Source organism: Carcharodon carcharias, chromosome 22 (genome assembly GCF_017639515.1).
Source record: "Carcharodon carcharias isolate sCarCar2 chromosome 22, sCarCar2.pri, whole genome shotgun sequence".
Classification (NCBI taxonomy): domain Eukaryota; kingdom Metazoa; phylum Chordata; class Chondrichthyes; order Lamniformes; family Lamnidae; genus Carcharodon; species Carcharodon carcharias.
The window spans coordinates 39,988,887-40,007,773 of NC_054488.1; the positions used below are offsets into that span (position 1 = coordinate 39,988,887).

At 41.8% G+C, this 18,887-nt stretch overlaps 1 protein-coding gene across 1 annotated transcript in view; it reads right to left on the reverse strand.

The window, feature by feature from the left end:
- Nucleotides 1-284: 284 nt before the first annotated feature.
- LOC121293842 (monocarboxylate transporter 4-like) overlaps nucleotides 285-18,887 on the reverse strand; it is a 38,273-nt gene continuing 19,670 nt past the window's right edge. Inside the window, exons 2-5 of the mRNA XM_041217228.1 lie at nucleotides 17,950-18,190; nucleotides 4,494-4,637; nucleotides 2,085-2,861; nucleotides 285-1,350 (exon numbers count right to left, since the gene is read on the reverse strand). Coding sequence (XP_041073162.1) covers nucleotides 1,079-1,350; nucleotides 2,085-2,861; nucleotides 4,494-4,637; nucleotides 17,950-18,175 — 1,419 coding nt within the window. The 5' untranslated portion in view covers nucleotides 18,176-18,190 and the 3' untranslated portion in view covers nucleotides 285-1,078. The remainder of the gene's footprint in view (nucleotides 1,351-2,084; nucleotides 2,862-4,493; nucleotides 4,638-17,949; nucleotides 18,191-18,887) is intronic.

Consider the following 18,887-nt stretch of genomic DNA (forward strand, 5'->3'; position numbering starts at 1 on the left):
GATAGTGATACCATAAGATTCATGTCTGTGTGTGACCATTAGTAGAAAGAATGGATCATCTTGGTTACTTGTTAATTTTTACAATTAAGTTAGAATTGCCTTTGCTGACAGTCTGATGCAGCTTCTTCAAGTATCTATATGCAGACATTAGTGAGACACTGGTTTGAACTCCCCACTCTAGTGAGTATCCAATCTAGCAAGTCATTATTGGGATTGAAAGGCCATTTCTTCACATGCCTCACAGAGAACCCATTTCAAGCAATTATTTAGTCAGACACTCCTAATTTGGTTTAAAAAAAGAAAGACTGTTTTAATACAGGAGAAATATCATTGAAATTTAAAAAATCATGTGTGGATCACAGACTCATTTTCCAATACAGGGTGTCAGATTTGTGTACTAAATGATGCGAACCAAAGTGGGATCGTTCTTCAATGGTAACAAGCCAATATCAACAATTAGCAGGTTTGATAAAATTGGTCTCATTTTATACTCATTACTTTTTAAGTTCAAAACGTACCAGCAGTCTGGCTACCTTCTTAATTGTTGTTAAATTTGGAGAATGGGGGTTAGAACCTTAGTGCAAGTATTGTTAAGATAGAGCTGTAGCGATGCAGGTGTAGATATGCTTCCTTTAAAAAATATTTAACCCATGCTGGTTCACTACTAGTGAGTATCTGGCACTCCTTTAATTCTGGAAACCATCATTTGTGGCCAATGACCTAAGCTGCAGGTGTTCTGTTGTCACTAATGCTGTTGTTCGCTGCAAGTGCTTTGTGCATCTAACCTCTTTCCCCTTTTATGGAATCCCAGTTCTGTAGATTTGATCTTTCAGAATGTTCTTAAAAGCATCCCTTACACTTTCAACAGATACCCTTATTTAAAAAAAAACCTTTGTGAAAGACACACATGAATGACAAATGCAAGGCAGCAATTTAAACAAAAAAATCACAAAAATATTCTGCACAATAAACTACTCTTACCATTATACATGGAGATTCCTCACATTTCTAAATAAATACACAAACTTGTTTCTCTTGACCTTTTGTAAACATTCTGTTTCTTCTTCCATTGAAAGCTTCATACACTTGTTTCTGGGGTTGGTAAAATTTCACCATTTTTTCCTGTCTCATCTTTTAAGAATTGCTCCACCTCTATGGAATCCACTGCTTCTGGTTCCTTCTGCTGCTCTCCTTCTTCCACATTTTCCTTTTGCTCTTTCACAGGTGGCTTAGTACTTTTGCGTAGACAAAAGAAGTTTGCAGTAGCCAGTACCAGGGCAGACAGAACCACTTCACTCCCAGCCAGATAGAAAACGTACTTGAAATTCTTTGTAGCATCAAACAGCTTCCCTGTAACAGGTACAAGAGAAAAAGAAAATAAATATATTTATCTTTCACATCCCAGCTGATGTGGGTGGATTGCATCACTTCAGGCCAAATCTTATTACTCTGTTCACAGTTTATCCAGGTATCCTGGATCAAAGCCCATTTTACCTGTAACTCCAAGATGGAGGCATGGTATGACATTCCACAAAATGTTCTAAACAAGGGCCCCATGATGTACTTCTTTCTCTGCTTCAAGGCCTTTTGTGGTTGGCTAGTTACAGAAAAATCATGGATCACTGTGTTCAAACCCCTCTAGGGAAGGAAGTCAGGAATGAGATGATTGAACCCAACTGGACTGCATTATGGGAAGGTGAGGAGTGGTGGCAGGTAAGGGAATAGGAGAGAAAAGAGACTGCAGAGACAGAGCCAATATTTTGCCACAATACTTAGAGTACCTAGTTATTTCTTTAGAAAAGTAGTTAGTACATTTGTAACACTGAATGCCATCCATTGTTCTTTCAGCTCATTGCGCTGGCCAATGCAATAAACGGACACCACTCTTGACCATATCAGTTCAAATGAATAGTCCCGCTGAAAACTTAAACCTCTGAAATGTTGGCATTTCTGGCATTCAAGGCTTTTGTAACATTTCTCTATTATTCTTATTTTAATACCGCAGAGAAGGCTCAAGCTAGTCTCTTTCCATAAAGATACACAAATGCGCATGCACAAATATGCTTGTGTGCGCATGCACTTACCAGCTCCTGGAGGACCAACCAAGACAGCCATGGCTTCGACGAGCAACACAAGTCCAATGGCACTGGAGAACGTTTGGGTTCCAACAATCGCCATCAAGACTTCAAACTGCAGTGCTCCGACCATTCCATAGGACATTCCAAAGAAAATGCAAAATACTGTCAGGCCACCATAATCTTTAGCAAATGAGCCCCCTAAATCTGTAATTCCATTGAAAATCATAGCAAAGCTGAAAAGGTACACACAGCGAGGCCGGACCTGTTTCAACCCAGCAAGGATACCACAAAGAGGTCGGGCAAAAATATCGACAAACCCCAAGATAGTCAATAAGAAAGCAGCATCTGTGTCTGGCACTCCTGTATCTTTTGCATAGTTCACTATGAACACAGGAGGAACAAAGAGACCAAAGACCATGATGGAAGCTGCTATTGTGTATATCAGAAAGCCTCGATCCTTAAATACAGTGAAATCCAGCAGCTTAGTTTTCTTCTGCACCTGTGCTTTCTTTGCTTCTTCTATTTTCTCTTGTTCTTTGCGGGTAGGTTTCAGGGGTCTCATTAGTGCTGCACACGCACAGCAGTTCAGCAGCAGACCCCCGAGAATGAGGAAACCTCCTCGCCATCCATACACCTTTGACAAGATCTGGCCTAATGGAGAGAGGCAACACAAGAACACGGGACTCCCGGCTGCAGATAAGCCATTTGCTAATGGGCGACGCTTGTCAAAGTAGCGATTTAACATGATGAGGGATGGTTGAAAGTTCAAGGCTAGACCCAAACCTGCAGTGAAAACAAAAAGGTGATTCATTTAGTTAAGGTCTTTTTTTTTTTGGAGCGGCATGGACTGTTTACAATTAATTGAAATAACATCTTTAAACCAAACACAGATCCCAAGATGCTCCACAGGAGTGTTTTCAAACAAAATTGGACACCAACCCACATAATGAGGTATTAGGACAGATGACAAAAAGATCGGAAAAAGAGGTAGGTTTTAAGGTGTGGCTTAGAAGAGAGGGAGGTAGAGAGAATTAGGAGGGAACTCCAGGACTTAGGTAGCAGAAAGTACAGTCACCAGTGGCAGAGGGATTAGGATTAGGGATGCTCAAGAGGCCAGAATTAGAGGAGGGCGGAGATCTCAAAGAGTTGTAGGGCTGGATTTATAACTGCATATGTTATGCACTCAGTTTTACTCCTTATTCTCCCTCAGTGTGTTTTCCTTAAAAGAAACATCAATCTTAAAGTTATTTACTTTTGTAGGGACCACAAATAAGTAAGCCAGTTCTCTGGAATTGATCTTAATTCTCCTCAGTTCCAGGTATTCTCCAAGGGAAGACTCTTTGTTTAATGCCATTGATTGTGGATGCCTCAGTCCCTTGTTCTGGTTGCTTCTCAACACTTCTAAGCCATTCTGCTGGGTTGCCTTCTTTTGCCACAAGACTCTATGAGGACCTTGGTAGAATTTTTCACTAGCTTCAAACCAAGCAACAGCTTCTTTTCCCTCATGAAATCCAAAGAAGTTAGCATTCTCTGCTGATAGTGCAGGCCTAACTAACTGTTATTTACTTCGGCTATCTTCACTCAGTGAGCTGCTCCACAGACAAAATCCCAGCTGCAAATAAAAATCTTCAGCAAACACCCAGATAAATTGAAACCAGAGAATCTCCCTAAGCTCCACCCATTCCCCGTTCTCTACAGTTAAACTTTAATTCCCAAAACTAAAAGTTATAGTCTAAGTCACCTGAACAATGAACTAGATATTTGCAACAGCTTGAATACAAAAAATATTGCAGGGCTAGGAGAAAAGAGTAGGAGATTGGGAATATTGAGCTATTACACACACACAGAGCCAAATGGTCTGCTCCTCCGCTATATGAATTTATGACTCTTTCTGAAAAGAGTCACTTTAACTGCGAGTAGAGCCACAATAAATTTAAAATCTCAGTTAATGAAAATAAATTAAGTGTTTTTTTTTCTGTTTCGGCGCCACAGTTTCATACCAGCCAGAAAATTACAGTTTCAAATACATAATTTAATAAGACATTTATAATTGTAGTAACTTGAGGCACAACAGCCACCACAGCTGGAGTCCAAAGAAATAAAAATCTGCAAAGCCATTAACACTTTTCTTCTTAATGAAGCAAGTTATTTACTGCAGGAATAAAAACTCAAAAGGCTGGAAATATTCAGCAGGTCAGGCAGCATTTAATGGAGAGTGAAACCGAGTTAACATTTGAGGTTGTGGACCTTTCATCAGAACTGACAGATGGTCAATGACCTGAAAGGCTAACTTTGCTTCTCTCTCCACAGATGCTGCCTGACCCAATGGGTATTTCCAGCATTTTTGGTTTTTATTTCAGATTTCTTACATCCACAGCACTTTGCTTTATCTAGATTGTTGCAGGGATTTCTTACCAGTGATAACACCAGTAGTCAAGTAGATCTGGAGTATGCTGGTGCACAGTGATCCGAGTATCATACCCGCTGATGCAAATAGACCTCCCACCATCATAACAGGTCGACAGCCAAAGCGATTCACCAGAACACTGCACAAAGGCCCTGAGCGAAGCAGAGGAAGAAAAAAATTGGTTAGGTGACTATTGCAGAACAAAGAACTTTTAAAAGCCCCGTTTAATCAGTAGAGAAGACCTGCTACCACAGCAGAACTCAAGTCAAATCAAAGATCTCGAATCAGACAGTACTGAGTTACAAACTTAAGTTCTTGATTGCAAGCAACGTATTTGGCTATACAGTCACTTGGGTCAGTTGTTTACAATTGTGTTACAAGGACCTTTATTGACCTAGATGAAGGGCAAAGGGCAATTGTGTAGGTACCACCAGGAATGAATGGAACTTTGCGTTGCATAATCACTACAGCTTGATAAGTTATGGCTTCAAGAAGCTTATAAATAGTAGGAAGGAGTTCTGGAATTTTGAAGTCCTTAACAGCAAGTTACAAGAAAAGTGTCGATAAAGTAGAGTAAGAAGGGAAAGAAAAGTGATTGACAGTACAAGGAAGAAAAGGGTTGATCTCAGCTATACAAGATTGGCAAGAAAAAGAAAATCATTACTTTATATGGTATTATTTTTACCATATAAAAATATGGTATGATTTTACAATGCACTGAGATTTTGTCAAAACTTTCTGCAATCTTGTGATTCAGATTTGAATCTACATTAGTTAAACTAGTTATTCAACGTTTAGATTTTTAAATGATATTTGACAATTTTCTGAAGTCTGAAATGATAATGGCGCAGTGAGGGAAGTAGGCCATCCAACAGGTTATCTCCTTAACCAGGTTATCTCCTTAGTAAATCAGATTGGAGGATTGGAAAATTACAAGCGCAAAGACAGAGAAGGATGTATAAACTAGACTAGGTGAATTCAATGTCAAATCTGGTACAGAAAGAAAAATAAAGGACAGAAGAAAATATTTCTGCCACCTCATTTCAGTCCCTCAGTCCCGCAGCAGGACCTCCAGGTAAGAGTGAGAGACCCAGGGTTTGTTGGCCAGGGGGGGTGAGGGGGGGGGGTGGGAGGTGGTTGGAACAGGGGCACCCTTCCCATATCTCCTCTCTATTCCTGTGGTTGCTGAAGCCTCAGGAATCAACATACACTTCAGCCATTCTGATACCTGCTGGGGTCCCTTTAACTAGAAACTCTTCTTTTGACAGGTGCAGTGTGTCACCACTCCCACCTTCTGTCATTGGCTGAGAAATGCAGAAGCGGGATGCTAATACTATATCTGAGTTATGGCGAAGTCCACTTCAATTACAAACAGATTCTTGATCCACTACTGGCCACCCTGCTGTGTGCAAGTCAGTCATGTTAAAATCCTAGCTAAAGAGAGGGAAAGAAAGATTGAATTGAGAGGAAAAAAAAGTTTTTAAAAATTAATTTTTAAAATTTCCAACAGCAATTAAAATCTGAAGGAATGAGGATCCACGCTTTAAGTAGGTAATTTTCAGTGCCAGAGTGGTTGAACTGACACTTATCACTTTGTTAAGCAGATACTTAGACTGGAATGGACAAGACATAACTTTCTGTGGTGAGTTCTGTGCTGGTCTGCTCCGTTATCTGAGGAATTGTGAATGGACCTGAATGGGGAAATCAGTGAAATAATCACCAGACAATCCATTCCTGACCACGTGATGGAAAGAAGATTGTTGATGAAGCACTGTAGTTGATTGAGCCCAGGACACTACCCTGAGGAACAGTGATGAAATGATTGGCTGAGGTGGCTAGTTTCAATTGTCTTTGTCAGATACATGCTGCCAGATCTGTAGGGAAGGTTGGGTGGTAAGGTGGGAAGTATGTTTCTTAAAAGAAAGACCAAGGCCTAGAAATTGGTTTGTGGCAGTTTCCGGCACAGAGTGGGTGGCGCGCCAGGAAATGTGCCTAAAGATGTCATCATGAGACTCATATTGGGTCTCCTTGCCTCAAAACCTGAGAATTGTGGTCAATCAGTGTACTAATATGGCAAGCTGCCAGGGTCTTCCCAAAATTGGCCAACATGGATGCCAAGGCAGCCCAGAGGTAAGTTGGGGTAAGGTGAATTGGAGGGAGTGGATTACATTACAGTTATGGAGCAAGGAGGGACATTTGTGTTCCTCTATTTCCACATTAAGATCATTTTTTCTAACGATTTACATTTCCAATGGTGGCCTCCAGTGGTCCCTTTAAGGACTTGTGATGGTCCTGGAAAATTGAATAAATTTCTACCAAATTTTGGAACAGGACCTAAGGCTCACATTGGGCTTCTGATTATCATTTTTAAGAGTCCAGTGTCTGTTACAGACAAATGCCCTTGACATGTGGGATGTCACCAGCTTCCAATTTGGCAAAAGGCTTGCCTTTGGGATATGGGAGAGGCAGTGCCAGAAATTCCTCCCACAAACATTTGCTTAGAGCCAGGGTTGGGGCGTGACACACAGATCAATTTCTCCCATAAAGACTTCAAAGGTTATCAACCTCTCTTTTCTACTTCAAAAAATATTCAAAAGTTGTCGCACAAGAGGTTATTACACAAAATCAGGGCTCCTAGGATTGCATATAATATATTAACCTAGATTGAAGATTGGCTAAAGAACAGAAAAAAGACATTTGGATCAAATGGAACATTTTCAGGTTGGCAGCCTGTTAGTGTGGTACCGCAAGGATCGGTATTTAGGCCTCAGCTATTTACCATCTATCAATAACTTGGATATACTGACAATACAAAGTTAGATGGGAATGTAAACTGTGAGGAGGTCACACAGGTTAAGTAAGTAAGAAGGTAGCACACCACAGCTTTCTCTAGGGCAATTAGGGATGGGCAATAAATGCTGGCCTAGCCAGCGAGGCCCACATCCCATGAACAAATTAAAAAAAGAACATGGCAAATGGAATATAAAGTGGAATTATATTCCATTTTAGCAGGGAAAAATAGAAAATAATATTTTTTAAATGGTGAGTGACTAGGAAATTTTGGTATTCAGAAAGATTTGGGTGTCCTTATACATAAAGCACAGAAAGTTAGCATGCAAGTTAAGCAAGCAACTAGGAAAGTAAATGTCTTGTTAGCCTTTATTACAAAGGGATTGGAATGTAGGAGTAAAGAAGTCTTACTAACATTATATAGGGCCATGTGAAAGACCACACCTGAAATAGTGTGTTTAGTTTTGGAATCCTTATCAGGAAGTATATATTTGCCTAAGAGGAGGAGACCGAATAGACCAGGCCAATATTCCCAAGAGTTTAACGTAATGAGAATTGGTCCAATTGAAGCATAGCAGGTATTTACTGGGAGTATGTTTGCTCTGACTGAAGAGTCTAGACCTAGGGGTCACAATCTCAAGACAAGGGGACTGAAATAAAGAAAAATTTCTTCAAAAGTTTGTGAATCTTTGGAATTCTCATACAGCTGTGGATGCTCAGCCATTGAGTACATTCTGCATACTGATCGACAAATTTTTGTATACTAAGGGAATGGAGAAATATGGGGATAGTGCAGGAAGTGGAGTTAAATTAGAGATCAGCCATGATCTTACTGAACAGTGGAGCAGGCTCAAAAGGCTGAATGGTCTACTCTTCTTTTTTTATGTCCTTGTGTTCACATTGCATCCTGTACATTGCTGCAGACTGAAACTATTTCAAGATTAGGGGGAGGTAGGTCCTTGCAGGAAACTTAAACCTCCGCAATTAGGCAGATAGATCCAAATAATAATATCTGGTGAACATATATGAGTTACTTGAAGTAACCACATGACAAATACAATTGCTGGCAACCATGGAAGGAATATGGTGGGCCTTTCCTGGTCCAGAAAGTTGTACATTGCCAAGGTGATAACAATACAGAATACATTATGTGAGCGAAGAGGGGTATGAAAAAACACTGCCAGGTAAAATAAAGGAAAATCCAAAGGTGTTTTATAAGTATATTAGAGGCAAGAGGATAACTAGGGAAAGAGTAGGGTGCATTAGGGACCAAAGTGGCAATCCGTGTGAGGAGCTAGAAGACGTAGGTGAGGATTACAATGATTACTTTGCAGCTGTATTCACTATAGAGAGGGACAATGTAGGTATAGAAATCAGGGAGGGGATCTGTGATATACTTGAACAAATTAGCATTGAGAGGAAGAAGGTGTTAGCAGTTTTAGCGGGCTTAAAAGTGGATAAATTCCCAGGCCCAGTTAAGATGTATACCAGGCTGTTGTGGGAGGCAAGGGAGGAGATTGCAGGGGTTCTGACATTCATTTTCAAATCCTCTCTGGCCACAGGAGAGGTACCAGAGGACTGGAGGACAACTAATGTGGTACCATTATTCAAGAAGAGTGGTAGGGATAAATCAGGGAAGAATTAATCACCACTTGGAGAGGCAAGGATTAATCATGGCAGACTGGTCAAAAAGATAAAGAGACCATGGGGTCCAGGGAAATTTGGCAAATTGGATCCAAATTTGGCTTAGTGGCAGGAGGCAGAGGATGATAGTCAAAGTTGTTTTTTGTGACTGGGGGCCTGTGTCCCATGGCGTAACACTGGGTTTGGTGCTGGGTCCCTTGCTGTTTGTAGTGTACATTAATAGTCTAGCCATGAATGTAGGAGGTATGGTCAGTAAGTTTGCAGATGACACGGAAATTGGTGGTGTGGTAAATAGCGAGGAGGAAAGCCTTAGACTACAGGATGATTTAGACGGGCTGGTCAGATGGGCAGAACAGTGGCAAATGGAATTTAATCCTGAAAAGAGTGTGAGGTGATGCATTTTGGGAGGACTAACAAGACAAGGGAGTACATGATGAATGGTAAGACCCTAGGAAGTACAGAGGATCAGAGGGACCTTGGTATACATGTCCATAGATCCTTGAAGGCAACAGGACAGGTAGATAGGGTAGATAAGAAGGAATATGGGATACTTGCCTTTATTAGTCGAGGCATTGAATACAGGCAGGGAGGTTATGATGGAACTGTATGAAGTGTTAGTTAGGCCACAGCTGGAGTGCTGTGTGCAGTTCTAGTCGATTGCACTGGAGAGGGTGCAGAGGAGACTCACCAGTATGTTGCCTGGGCAGGAGCATTTCAGCTATGAAGAAAGACTAAATAGGCTGGAGTTCTTTTCCTTAGAGCAGAGAAAGCTGAGGGGGGACCTGATTGAGGTGTACAAAATTATGAGGGGCATAGACAGGGTAGATAGGAAGAAACCTTTTCCCTTAGTGGAGGGGTCAATAACCAGGGGGCATAGATTTAAGGTAAGGGACAGGAGGTTTAGAGGGGATTTGAGGAAAAGTTTTTTCACCCAGAGGATGGGGGGTATCTGGAACTCCCTGCCTGAAAGGGTGGTAGAGGCGGGAACCCTCACAACATTTAAGAAATATTTAGATGAACACTTGAAACGCCATAGCATAGAGGGCTTCGGGCCAATTGCTGGAAAATGGGATTAGAGTGGGCAGGGGCTTGATGACTGGTGTGGACACGATGGGCTGAAGGGCCTCTTTCCGCACTGTAAAACTCTATCACTCTATGACATGTCGCTTGCCTTTGAGCTTAAGTGTAACTTATTATCTTACTTACCTGTAAGATCTGTAAGAAAGCAAATACTGATGGAAACTTCTAATGGATTTGACAAGATTAATATAACAAACCTACACATAATGAATATTAAAATGCAGTACAATCATCTCAGAATAACTGAGAAACAAAGTGAAGATCTTTTCTATTTCCTGATTTAAATGTACAATCACACAGGATACATCTGCAAAGGTGCACAAAATGGCAAATCTAATAAAACTGACTGAAAATCAATGTTCAAAACTCACTAATGCATCATACTGAAAAACAAATCCACTGTAAGGGCAGTCTTCCACTGAAGAAATTTTGATTACAAGTATCCAAGACTACAAGTGGTATTGGCATTTGGGTTTTGATTGGCATAATGTAATTAGAGCAAATGCCTCAAGGTCAGGTATTGTAGAGAGTTTTAATTTTATACAACATCATAGTTGCACCAGCAGTGTACATTAGCAAGTCTATTGCTTACAATTGAACGTGATCTGTCCTTGTTGAGGATTGACTCAGGAAGACCAATCACCATCAAGTACCTTACACAAATAGCCATTATTCATTTCTAAGTCTTGATGATAAATGTTGCAGCACATTTGACCATCAGAGCATCATAGCTGAGCTTGATCTTGCCCATAATTTATGTTTTCCCCCCACTCCTTCCCCCCACAAGCTTGGAAATTGCTGAATAGAAACAAGAATCTTGGATAGTTTTCCCATCCCCATCCCAGGGAAGCTGAAACTAATTATAGTGCCCTTGCTGAGGTCAGACTTAGTTCAGACCAGGTTAAAAAGCTATTACCTACTCAGTGGATGAACTTGCTGGGCCAACAGTAGTACTTATTTTTTAAATAAAAATAGAAAGGTGTGACAAATTGTGTTATTGTAAAACTGTTTCCTAAACATGTCATAGAAGTGTTATCTAAAAAAAACACTGATATGCAGAGGTACTATGGAGGAGAAAGGGGAAGTTGGTACATTTGTTTCTCAATGAAATTATCAGCAAGTCACGTCAGTGATGGATGGTAATTCAGACCGTAAGTTAGCAGGAAGAAACACAGCTGTTTACAGGTGTGGTGCACAAGTTACTTTACGCAAGCCTCAGTGGCTTGAGCAATCACAGAAAGATCAACAGGGCAAAGAAGATTTTTGTGGAGCCAGCAGGAGCATAAATGCTGATCACACTAGAATAATTCACAAAACCTGTCCCATGTGGTAAGTAATATAACTACTGCTCTAAAGCCTTTTTGGAATAACATGAATAGGGCAAGCCACAGTGTACAATGGTATTTATCTGAACATCCCCTTTTCATAATAAAAGCAAAACAAAAATTGCATGCACTACCTTTTGCAAGTTACTCCACATCTATAGTCCATAAATAAAATTATCATGTGAACAAAAAAGCTGCTTGTTATTTCTAGACTGATCCAAGTTTGTCTGTCCCTACACATGCACTGCACACATAATTTTTAATGCATTCAGGTCTTTTGGTGGCACGCATGCAAGTTGTTGTCAGTTTATCTGCAGTCTGCTGGTTCCTAAGGTGACGTGGTTTCTCTAGGCAATTGTGTTGCTGTGGCACATGTTGCTTCTCGTTGAATCTGGAAGATTTCACACTCTGCACTAGCATTGTCAACCTCCTTCAAAGGGAGTGCAGCTCTTGACAGCATGTCGGCGATGAACATCTGCTTCCCTTGCTTTTTCTTCACTTCCTAGTGATATCCCTTCAAACAAAGTAATATCCTTTGCAAATGCCTTGCAGCAGATAGAAGCAGTTTGAGAACGATGCTTTGAAATGGCTTGTTGTCAGACTTTACCACCACCTTCTCTCTCCCAAATGAGTAATGGTTGCAATGCTCATAAGCAAAGGCAACAGCCAAGCACTATTTCTTGATTTGTGCATAGTGACGTTCAGGTTGCATTAATGGTCTGAGTACACATGCAACTGGTTGTCCTTGCTGTGTAAGTGTTGCTCCAAGTCCTGTTTCACTGACATCACGCTGCAGAGTGACTTCATTGTTGACATCATAGTATCTCAACGCTGGTGTGGTCATCATTATTTGTTTGATATGATTGATTATCTATTTGATTCAGCTTTTGAATCCTGGTCCCAAATTCCACGACATTTGTCGGAATATTGAATGAACTGTGAATAATTGCATCCAACCCTTCCTGCAGAAGCTGTCATTTATTGCTAACTTTTCCCTTTACTATTACGCAGTTCTGGGTGTAACACCAGGCTCCGATAAGACCTCATCCAATTTTACATAGAAACATACATAGAAAATAGGAGCAGGAGTAGGCCATTCAGCCCTTCGAGCCTGCTCTGCCATTCAATATGATCATGGCTGATTATCCAACTCAATAGCCTGCTCCCGCTTTCTCCCCATATCCTTTGATTCATTTCGCCCCAAGAGCTATATCCAACTCCTTCTTGAAAACACACAATGTTTTGGCCTCAACTACTTTCTGTGGTAGCGACTTCCACAGGCTCACCATTCTCTGGGTGAAGAAATTTCTCCTCATCTCGGTCCTAAATGGTCTACCCTGTATCCTCAGACTGTGACCCCTGGTTCTGGACTCCCCCACCATTGGGAACATTCTTCCTGCATCTACCCTGTCTAGTCCTGTTAGAATTTTATAGGTTTCTATGAAATCCCCCCTCATTCTTCTGAACTCCTGCGAATATAATCCTAACCGACTCAATCTCTCCTCATATGTCAGTTCCCCCATCCCAGGAATCAGTCGGGTAAACCTTCGCTGCACTATAGCAAGAACATCCTTCCTCAGATAAGGAGACTAAAGCTGCACACAATATTCCAGATGTGGTCTCACTAAGGCCCCGTACAATTGCAGCAAGACATCCCTGTTCCTGTACTCGAATCCTCTGGCTATGAAGGCCAACATACCATTTGCCTTCTTTACCGCCTGCTGCACCTGCATTCTTACCTTCAGCGACAGGTGTACGAGGACACCCAGGTCTCGTTGCACATTCCCCTCTCTCTTTTCTCTAAATGAGGACCACTTGCCCAATGTGATCAATCCAGCCCAAGTCAAATTGAGCTCTAGTGTTACTTCAAGCTACCCAGTTTTAAATTTCCTTCTGTGTTTCTGAATATTCCTGCCAGTGTTCACCCCCACCTCTCTCGCCCCATCAAAGTGCACAAGCCCACAGCGCCCCGCACTCCCCGACCCCCATACAATGCTGACTCTTCCAATATTGGCTGGAAAGGTGAGGTCAGGAGAGGGGATGTGGGAGTATCCAGGGGTGGGGTAGGGGGTTAGTACTCTCCGGGGTGAACATTGTCTGGCAGGGTGGGGAGGTTGAATATTGCTGGGAGGGGAGGTGAACATTGTTGGATGCAGGGGAGCATTGTTGGGTGTGGGGGAAGTACTTTTGGAGTGCTTTGACACTCCAGCTGATTTACTTATAGTTACGCTGGTCATGTGGGATGGGGGAGGAGTGGGAGGGAGGCAGTGACGTAGTGGTAATGTTACTGGGCTAGTAATCCAGAGGCCAAGGCTATTGCTCTGAGGACATGGGTTCAAATCCCACCATGGCAATTAATAAATCTGGAATTAAAAGCTAGTTTAATGGTGACCATGAAACCATTGTCAATTGTCGTAAATACCCATCTGGTTCACCTTTATTACTGAGAAGATCACGGGCAGCAGATACACGGGGACACCACCACCTGCAAGTTCCCCTCCAAGTTACACAGCATCCTGATTTGGAACTATATCGTCATCCCTTCACTGTCACTGGGTCAAAATCCTGGAACTCCCTTTCTAACATCACTGTGGGTGTACCTGCACCACATGGACTGCAATAGTTCAGGAAGGCAGCTCACCACCACCATATCGAGGGCACTTTAGCATGAGCGATAAATACTGGCCTAGCCAGCGACACCTGCATCCTGTTAAAGAATAATAAACTAAATTTATACCTGCTATGAAAAACTTTTAAGTAAATCTGTGTAAGAGCTAGGTTTAAGTATAGTACAAACAGCCCATGTCTCCATGGCTCTGATCCCAGGTCATTGGAATCATGGAACAATCTGGGCAGGGTGAAACCAGCAATCACAAGTTTAAACTTCCTGTTTAAGTACCACAGATGTAGTTACATTGGGACTTCCTCAGGGTCCTGAGGTACTTCAGCGACGTAAGTTGAGTCAGAGGCTTCTCCCCATGTCAGAACATTTGAGCCAGTTAAGTTCAAGGTCAATGGTAACTCCTAGGACGTTGATGGTGAGGGATTCAGCAATGGTAATGCTGTTGAATGTCATGGGGGATTGGTTAGATTCCCTCTTATATAAAATCAAAATACTGCGGATGCTGGAAATCTGAAACAAAAATAAAAATAGCTGGAAAAACTCAGCAGGTCTGACAGCATCTGCGGACAGAAACACAGTTAACATTTCGAGTCCGTATGACTCTTCATCAGAACTGAGGAAATATAGAAATGAGGTGAAATATAAGCTGGTTGAGGGGTGTGGGACAGGTCGAGCTGGATAGAGGGCCAGTGATAGGTGGAGGCAAAGAAGAGATTGCCAAAGATGTCATGGACAAAAGGACAAAGGGGTGTTGACGTGGTGATATTAGCTAAGGAATGTGCTAATAGGTGACATTAAGGGTAGAAAGCAGGATGAGCAAGGTACAGATAGCCCTAGTGGGGGTGGGGTGGTGGAAGGGATCGAAATAAGCTAAAAGATGGAGATGAAACAATGGATGGAGATACATTTAAAAATAATGGAAATAGGATGGAAAAGAAAAATGTATTATAAAATATAAATTATTGGAAAAAAGGGGATCGGAAAGGGGTTGGGGATGGCGGAGAGAGTTCATGATCTGAAGTTGTTGAACTCAATATTCAGTCCGGAAGGCTGTAATGTGCCTAATCGGAAGATGAGGTGCTGTTCCTCCAGTTTGCGTTGAGCTTCCCTGGAACATTGCAGCAGGCCAAGGACGGACATGTGGGCATGATAGCAGGGTGGTGTGTTGAAATGGCAAGCGACAGGGAGGTCTGGGTCATGCTTGCGGACAGACTGAAGGTGTTCCGCAAAGCGGTCACCCAGTCTGTGTTTGGTCTTTCCAACGTAGACGATACCGCATTGGGAGCAGCGAACGCAGTAGACTAAATTGAGGGAAGTGCAAGTAAAATGCTGCTTCACTTGAAAGGAATGTTTGGGCCCTTGGACAGTGAGGGGAGGGGAGAAGTAAAGGGGCAGGTGTTGCACCTTCTGCGGTTGCGTGGATTCTCTCTTGTTGGGTAACAACCACACTACTACTATGTAAGAGATCAGCTGCCCCAGTGCAGTTCAGTGTTTGAACCTGGAGCTTTTCTGGTCTACAAGTTGCAGATAGTACCTTTTCCTTTAAAGTATTCGGGGAACTCAAACAATCTCCTTCTCTTTTCCTATTACTTCCCTGCCTTTTCATTAGAGGGAGAGTAACCAAGCAATCACACACAGTTGGCATTGGACATCACATCACATTTATATGCAGTGAGCCGCCACAGCTTGTCTAAGAAACTACACTGAATGCATTTCAAAATAACGTATTAACTGTGAATCTTTTTGAGGTGTCCACAGGATGTGAAAGACACTTTGCAAAGGCAAGTTCTTCTTCAGTAATTTCAAAGCAAAAAATCATGGTCGGGATTTTCTGGTCCTGCCCGTAACGGGAATCGGCGTAGGCGGGACAGAAAAATTGGAGAGGCAGCCAAAAGTCCATTGACTTTGGGCAGGAATTTCCACCAGTGTCTCTGTGTATTGAATAAAGAATTGCAGGGAATGCAGATCTTTAAAATTAGGGGACAGATTTTCACGTCACTGGATCACCCGGCACACAAAAGAGAAATTTTTATGAAACAGTTACACACCCGTTAAGGAATCCAACTGGTTTTCCTCCTGGAAATGTAATTAGTTTGCAAAATGTGACTGGCTCCCTTAGAGGCATGCAGGGAACTAATAGAAAATGAAAAGAGACTGTTTGAGCTCCCTAAGGCAACACACAGACCAGAAAAACCCCAGGTTCAAGCCCTGAACTGCACCGAGGCAGTTGATGTCTGACACAATAGTAGTATGGTTATTATCCAGCAAGAGAATCTAGTCATTTCCTCTTGACATTCAATGGCATTACCATTGCTATCAGAAACATCCTGGGGGGTTTCCATTGACCAGAAACTGAATAGCCATGTAAATACTGTACAAAAACAGAATTACCTGGAAAAACTCAGCAGGTCTGGCAGCATCGGCGGAGAAGAAAAGAGTTGACGTTTCGAGTCCTCATGACCCTTCGACAGAACTTGAGTTCGAGTCCAGGAAAGAGCTGAAACATAAGCTGGTTTAAGGTGTGTGTGTGGGGGGCGGAGAGATAGAGAGACAGAGAGGTGGAGGGGGTTGGTGTGGTTGCACAACCACACCAACCCCCTCCACCTCTCTGTCTCTCTATCTCTCCGCCCCCCACACACACACCTTAAACCAGCTTATATTTCAGCTCTTTCCTGGACTCGAACTCAAGTTCTGTCGAAGGGTCATGAGGACTCGAAACGTCAACTCTTTTCTTCTCCGCCGATGCTGCCAGACCTGCTGAGTTTTTCCAGGTAATTCTGTTTTTGTTTTGGATTTCCAGCATCCGCAGTTTTTTTGTTTTTATCCATGTAAATACTGTGTCTACAAGAGAACATCAGAAGCTGAGAATTCTGCAGTGAGTAACTCACCTCCTGACTCCCCAAAGCCTGTCCACCATCTACAAGTCAGGAACGTGATGGAAAACTCTCCACTTGCCTGGATGATTGCAATTCCAACAACACTCAAGAAACTCAACACAATCTAGGACCAAGAAGCGCACTTGATCAGCACCCCAACCACCACCTTAAACATTCACTCCCTCAACCACTGACACACAGTGGCAGCAGAGTGTACCATCTAGGAGATGCACTGCAGCAACTCACCAAGGCTTCTTCGACAATACCTTCCAAACAATCCGTCTCTAAGACCTAGGAGGACAAGAGCAGCATAAACATGGAAACACCACCAACAGCAAGTTTCCCTCTGAACTGCACACCATCCTGATTTGTAAATAGTTGCTGTACTTCACTGTTGCTGGGTCAAAATCCTGGAACTCCCTTCCTAACGCAATGTGGGTGCACCTGCACCAGGCAGACTGCAGGAGTTCAAGAAGGTACCTCACCGCCACCTTCTCAGGGGTAATTAGGGATGGGCAACAAATGATTATCTTGTCAGTGACATCCACATGTCATGAAAGAATTTTGTAAAATTACACTTGGCTGCCCTGAGTTAAGGTGGCCGTGGCTTTTGCTCCTGACCACTATTTACCCTTCTTATCAACACACACTATAAGGGTCAACCCAATTGACAGCTACTCCAGCAAGGGCTGTGGAACCAATCCCCAATAATGGAATCAGTGTCTTCAGGAAGGAGACAAGTAAATTACAAAATTCTGTTCAACTGTATGTCATATAAATTATTTGGGTTTGACATTGGTTACAATGTCTTACATAAATCAGTAAATTCTGTAAAATCAAACTTTAGAACTGTAAATGGAATGCTGTAATTCTGCTTTCACTGCAAGGAAACCTGACTACACAAATTCCAATTGGCCGTATGTTGGCCTTAGATTTGGAAGCACAATAGCATTGTGGATGCTACTCTTCAAGCATTCAAAGCACATCATGGAATCAAGTAACTGACAGGCTGCCAATCTGTGCACATTTATAGAAGTAATCAATTTGAAATATAAATTAATTTGTAACACAAAAACTAAGTTTGTTGACAAAAGACCAACTATGTATCTAACCACTAAATGCTTACCTGTTCCATATAACATAGCAAGCAGAATAGAAGAGATCCAAGCAGTATCACTGTACCCAATGTGGAACTCTTTAATCAACTCCTTGAAGAAAACACTAACAGCTTTTGGAAAAGCATATGAGAATCCAGTGATGACGAAACATCCAATGAGAATGGCCCAACCCCATTCTCCATCAGGGGCTTTCACACCTGCTGGCTTATCATCATCTTCCACAACTACACCCATGGTTCAGGTTACAACCTGTAAAACAAAATGGAAGTTGCTGAAAACCGATTACCTATCAGCGTATTTCAAATTAACATCACATAAAATGAGATTTTTTAAAAATTCACATAAAAATTCCACAATGCCAAAGTACATGAGCACATTCATGAAAGGATTGTATTCAAATTGTATATTTAATTGGGAATTATTCCTGCCGTGGAGGTATTCTTTAAAGAACACTGGCACTGACACATCAGTGACATTTAAATTAAGTTCCTTGAGTTCAATGTGTAATGGCCTCACATGCCGCAGTTCTCCAGAACTAACTTTGGCAGAAGCTTGTAGGACCTCCTGGAGGAATTGTCTGACCAGTTGAAAACAGCCATTTACACTATTTCTCCTAGGATCTGCCAATCCCCTCCCCAGTTATGGCAGGAAACCCCTCGTTCCTTGTATCTCTAACTCTTCCTCTGTAGTTATATCAAAAATATATCATTCGTCTGCGCGCAATTCCTATCAACTGTTTCCATTGTAAATGACTATGTTTACATTTATAATGAAAATTGTCCATGTAAATATTATGTTTAACTGCTCTCTAGCTAGTGCAAGTGTAATTACAGCCTTTACTGAGGCAGTTTATATTATAAATATGAATTTAAAATGAAAATATAAAAGAACAGAATTTATACTGTAAATTTACCATCAAGTTAAGTATGCACATCCCAGTCCAAAT